The sequence below is a fragment of the Leptodactylus fuscus genome, chromosome 5 (assembly GCF_031893055.1).
Source record: "Leptodactylus fuscus isolate aLepFus1 chromosome 5, aLepFus1.hap2, whole genome shotgun sequence".
NCBI lineage: Eukaryota > Metazoa > Chordata > Amphibia > Anura > Leptodactylidae > Leptodactylus > Leptodactylus fuscus.
The window spans coordinates 23,454,971-23,460,970 of record NC_134269.1 but is presented as its reverse complement, the minus strand read 5'-3'; the positions used below and the strand labels follow the sequence as shown (position 1 = coordinate 23,460,970).

The following is a 6,000-nucleotide window of genomic DNA, read 5'->3' as shown; positions in this document are numbered from 1 at the left end:
AGACTTGGGTATGTTGTACTGCCTGATTCTTCTTTCCCCAAACATTTGCTACCAGTGAGGAATCGGGAGGCCCTCATACACTAAAGATGGTCAACTGATCCCATAACAATAAGTGGTTCGTCTGACATCTAATGTGTATGGCTAGCTTTAGTCATGTAAGCTGTAGATATCTGTTCCACTTTGACTTTACGTAAAAAATTGAAACCTTAAAATTTTATAATACCCTATGATTTTAGTTTATAATAATTCTCCCCCACTGATGCCTCCTTATCATGTGTCTTTTGTACTGAGAATTATCCTATCTCTATAATTTTCTTGATGGATTTTTCCGAGGAATGTATAATCAAAGCTCACCCATAGAGTCCCAGCTTCAAGTTTAGGTCATAGAATGGATATACAAAAATCAGATAAAAAATTATTTTTGTTGAGTCCAGTGGAACAGAATTTCTATCTGGTCTGATAAATACCAATAAAAAAATGTAAAGTCTTTAATCCACGAAGGAAGGCCCTCGGTTTCACTATCTTGCACATGTTCTTCTCAGGTGTTGGATGTTATCACTGAATATTTTACTATGAAGACGGAAAGTACTCCCTCTTCGTGCCAGGAACATTCCCCCTTTCATGGGCTGGGTGAGTAATTGTCTTGAACGCTGCTTCTTCTTCTCATCGCAATAAAACCTCCCAGAAATCACAATTTTGAGTCATATTTGCATAGATCTCCCTTTTTGTCAGGAAAATTCTTTGAAAGTCAGGATAGTTTGGGAACATGGTTAAAGGGGTTGGCCAATTATAGTTATTGTTTGTATAAAGAAATGTTCTACAATTTTCCAGGATACTTTCTGTATCAGTTCATGGTTTTCTAGATCTGTGCTTGCTGTCATTCTTTGTTTACTTCCATTGGATGAAAATCAGTCCATGGTCATGTGATATACAGTCCATGGTCATGTGACATACAGTCCGTCGTTATGTGATGAACACACAGGTGCACGGCCCGTTATCAGGCAGATTTCTGATTACTGTGCTGTAACGAGCGGCACCTTTGTGTATATCAGATGACTATGGACTGTATATCACATGACCATGGACTGTATATTATGACCATGGACTGATTTTTATCCACTGGAAATAAAAAATGAATGACAACAAGCAGAGATCTAGAAAGTTGTGAGGAATTGATACAGAAAATATACTGGAAAATTGTAGAACTTTTCGTTATACAAACAATAACATTTATTTACTGAAACTGGACAACCCCTTAAAGGGGAGGGCATAAAGGCTTTTCTGACACATAAGAGGACATCACTACTATAAATGTCCCTGCACAGTTGAGAGACCTAGTACTGATTTTACATTGAGGCCATGAACTTCAAGTTACACCTTAGGCCCTAGCCAGAATTTGGAGAACCACTGTCTTCTATGTTTTTATAGGCACATACTATATAGTTAAAGGTGTTTTCCAGGAGGAAAAAAATTAGATCGTTGGCTGGGTGTGTTAAAAGCTAAAAGAACCGTTATTGACTTTGCCATTTCCCTGCTGGTTACAAAGTCACTTGATTCCTTTCTGGTCTCTACTTTTTGTTCCCATCTCAACACACCAAAAACGTGTGGAAATGCAAAAAAAAAAATTAAAAAAAACACTTACCACAGAAGTGACCAATCTCACCTATTGATTGACTCAGTGACGTTTTCTTAGTGCCAAGTTGGGACTGGGAAGAAGAGCTCAACATGAACCCAGGCGCCATTGGAACAAAAGTGATGGGGAATCAGTGACTATCAAATTTTTTAAAATTTTTTTAAACCTATTCTGAACCACCAATATTTAATGCTAGAAAACCCCTTTAAATTTCGGGACACTTTGGTGACCGTTTGAGAAAAATCAAACGGCCACTAAAGAAAGGAGTGGGATGGGATTAGATTTAATTTATACTTTGTATATTATAGAATACGCATTTGTTAGATGAATGTTATAAGCCCTTACTAGGGGCTATTTCCTCCCTAATGATATCGTACATGAAATTAACAAAAAAGTAAAGTAGATAAAAAGCCTCCCCTTTATACTCCCCAAGACGTTTCCAGGAACAATAACTTAAGTCATAGACTTTGGAGGACTAGTATAATTTAGATTTGGATCCATTTCAGACGTGACTGATCTTAGTTGTAAGTGTAGACACCAAATATGGGTCTACCAAACTAGTCATAGATCCTAAGCCAAAGGTTCCTGAACTGCGTTTGGCAAAGGATTGAGAAAGGGTTGGGAGTCTGTTTCAGGACTTTTCTGAATTTATAGTGTACTGTAGTTTATACTCTGTAATGGGCTGCAATGTTCTCGTAATACATTATTATTAACCATATAGCACATTTTCCTATTATCTGTTTTACAATTTTTAAAAAATATTTTAGTACATTCAGTACATTTTTTAGTTGGCCGGATAGACTGTTAGTCAAAATTTGATGCTACAAAATTGGGGCTTGAATATGTCAGACTATGTTGAGGACGGAAAGTGGTGGCCACAACCATCAGTATGAAATGTTGTCAATGTGGTCGAAACTTTTTGATTCTTCTCCACCTGGTCAAGACACATAAAATAATAGTGTAACCCCTTTCCATATTTTCAAACCTTACATTTTATTTTCTATTAATTCAACCCCTTTTGGTATACCTCATGAGGCTCTCAATCTAGAAGGAACTTCCTCTTACTCTATACCAAACCGTGAGTCTCTGCCAATCTCCTGATCCTGAGGTCAACACAATTTATTAGTTGGCTTGTGACAATATTTTAGGCCAATTTTTGACAAACATTGTTACATCATAAGTTACACCTCTCTGTAAAACCAATGTCACACCCCCAACTTTCTTTCTTTATGAAGTAAAAATAGAGAATAGGAGCCAGATTAAGGTTTTGAGACTGCTTCTCCCCGTTTTAGTAGATCTAAACTAGTCATACAGATCCCACTAAATTCAGAAAGGATACACCGACAATATATTGTGTTTGGGAGCAGTCGTCCTCTTCTTTGAAATCTGTTGTTATGAGAGCAAAAGGTCCTGTTGTCCAGACTTATTTTTAAAGGGGTTACCTCAGGAATAATAAAGTTTACCAGGGTATTCCCTGCACTGGATGAGATTTATACTAATATATATGCATGTCCCCTGGAACCATGAAGTTCCAGCGGACAGAATATGGGGTAAGAGAGTCGTTGGAGTTGTTTAAGCAATTCTTTCCGTGCAGTCACTCTGACTCTCACTGACCTCACTGAATCCCCTCCACTCTGGCCACAGGTCCATTGAATAGAGTGGAATCGGTCATGTAACTTAGAGTCATGACATGTGCCAGGGAGGCAGAGAAATGAGAAGGATTCTTGTAGGGCTCTGTGGGACTTGCTTATATATTAATAATAAAGCTTAACCAATGCAAGGAATGCCTTTGTAATCTTTATTATTCCACAGATGTTTGTCAGACACTTGTCCTCTTCTTCTTGTTTGGCCACCAAAATTCTTCAGGTAGTGGAGGCAGATGGACCTGAAGGTCTATGAAAACTGTGTACAAGGAAAATGGATTTCCAACTCTTAGTAACTTATATTAAAGGAGTTATCCAAGAGCTACAATTAATGGCCTATCTATAAGGCTCTATTACACATCCCGATCGCCTACGGCAGTGGGCCAAACATTTCTCTCCCATTCCATTGCATGGATTTTCGACAACACTGCCCTGGTTACACAAGGTGATGCACAAGGCAACCAACAAATGTTCGCTCATGATCAGCTGATTGACAGGGCAAGGAGGGTTCCTTGGAACACTTGTTGCCAATAATTGCCCTCAATAATGGCCCATCTAATAGGGCCTATATTATAGGTCATCAGTATGCAATTACTGGGACTCCGATACATAAGACCTCCACTGATCAGCTGTTTTCCACACAGTGTACAGAACCGGAAGTTGATGGCTCTCCATACAGAGACTGGCTATACCATTCCAGCTCAGCTTCCATTTACTTGATAAAATTTGCACAATATTCTCATCTGACATTAATCTCTTCCTAACATAAATTGTATTTTGTCATGCTTTAAAACTTTAGAATTTTTTTTAATCTCCCTAATTTATTTAGCCTACACATATCGCACAGCACTGTCCCCAGTGGGGCTCGGAGTCTAAATTCCAAATTAACTTATCGTTATGTTTTTGGAAAAAAAAATATATTTTTAGGGATACCTTTGCAGCACGGTGACCTTTTTCTTTTTCTACATTTACAATTTTTATTTGTGCTTGAATAAAAAAAATAAAAATGCAAGACATCTATACAGTGCAAGAAATAATGATTCCAACAGCAGGCACCACAAGGAGTTAACAGCGCTGAGGTCAAAAAGTTGAAACTCACTCCACTTGTGTTTGTACTGAAGATTGACTCTGTGAAGGTCAAGTTTAGCCCTGTGTACATAGGATGGATATTCTCTCTGCCTCCACATTTCGAATGCTTCATCACTAACTTTGAAGGGATGCCAGAGATGAAGTACCAGATAAAATCAGACACAAACCTACATGCTCTTATTTCCTGTGGTAAACAGATGTCTTTGGGTTTTATACTTCACTACAGATAATTTGATGGTAGTAAAAAGGTATGGAAATAAAAAATATATAAAATATAAATTTTTTTATTTTTTTTTACCAGTCAAAGGTGGCATTCTTGTTCAAAGCATAGCTTCTCTTCCTCTACTTTTCCTACAATCTACAAAAAATAGAACTGACTGCAAAATAAAACAAATCTAAAAAAAAATTACCATGACGGAATTTTTTAAAAAGGTGACATTTTTACAAATATATTTTTCAATCATCTGAATTATCTTCCCATCATTCCATTTGGATGTTTACATGACCCTTATTTTGATGGTCCAATATAACGGGCCATCAAAATATTGGTCATGCCCTATTTTTGTCCATTTTCAGGGATTCCTCCATACGTTTATGGGGATCCGTGAAAATGGATGCCCCTCAGGGACCAGAGGACCGTGAAAAATGGACGTATCTTATGGTCGTTTAACACCTTGGTTGTCTCACTGTAGCCTTAGTATAAATGTGAATTGCTTTGATGTGCCAAAATTACAGATAATAGTTTGTTTTGAGGTCTGGTAAATGATGGGTGAGCACGAATACATTTTCCATTGAGTGAAGTCAGAGGCATAGCATAGCTGGACCCCATTGCAAACACTACAGTGGGCCCCCTCAGGGTCCAGGTATGGTAGTGACTGCTACCACTGTATCCCCTATGTCTATGACCCTGAGTAAAGCTGGTCATGTACATTAGAGAAACTCTCTGAATCCACGAATACAAACTATCTAATATGTATAGGGGTCTCCCGACTAGACCGTGACAGCTGATGAAATGTCTGGCCATGTTGGATTTTGACATTCCTGTTTATTTCTGCCCAAGAGAGGTATCTTCACATAGAAATAGGTGGAGAATAGGGATGATGGACCCAAACAAGACAATAGTGGACTGCCCTCTCTTGTCGAGGAACGAAGGGACAACCAGATATGTTTGATAAAACTTTTATCAATGTGAGCACCACAATGCGTTTCAGACGATGAGGGCCCTTTTTCAAATGCATAGACTAACAAATGAAAGCCAAACAAACATGTGCATCCTTAATGACTTTAAAACACTTAATCATTGCTAAAAACCTGGGCAGAAACTGTCTACACTATAACAAAGGACAACAAATGACAATGCTTTAGACTCATATTGTACATGTGCGTAACAATACATGTACAATATGACACAGTTGGTCTCCACACATTTTAAGAATTCTTGCGCTTATCCCATCAGGTCCTCCGGCCTTGTCTGCTTTAATCCTCTTAATTCCCCTACACACTTGAGACTCAGGGAGGATCAGATAGCCAGATGCCAACTGAATGCAAGTCAATAGGGGTGGGGTCTTGGTGTGTGAGGGGAGGGGGTGTTGACTGATATGCTTGTAAGGGAATAGTTGGGGTGGAGTCGAATCT

The 6,000-nt window shown here is 38.4% G+C and overlaps 1 protein-coding gene across 1 annotated transcript in view; it reads left to right on the top strand.

The window, feature by feature from the left end:
- Nucleotides 1-572: 572 nt before the first annotated feature.
- The window catches only part of LOC142204766 (LIM homeobox transcription factor 1-alpha-like), a 36,011-nt gene continuing 30,583 nt past the window's right edge, over nt 573-6,000 (top strand). Inside the window, exon 1 of the mRNA XM_075276085.1 lies at nt 573-630. Coding sequence (XP_075132186.1) covers nt 573-630 — 58 coding nt within the window. The remainder of the gene's footprint in view (nt 631-6,000) is intronic.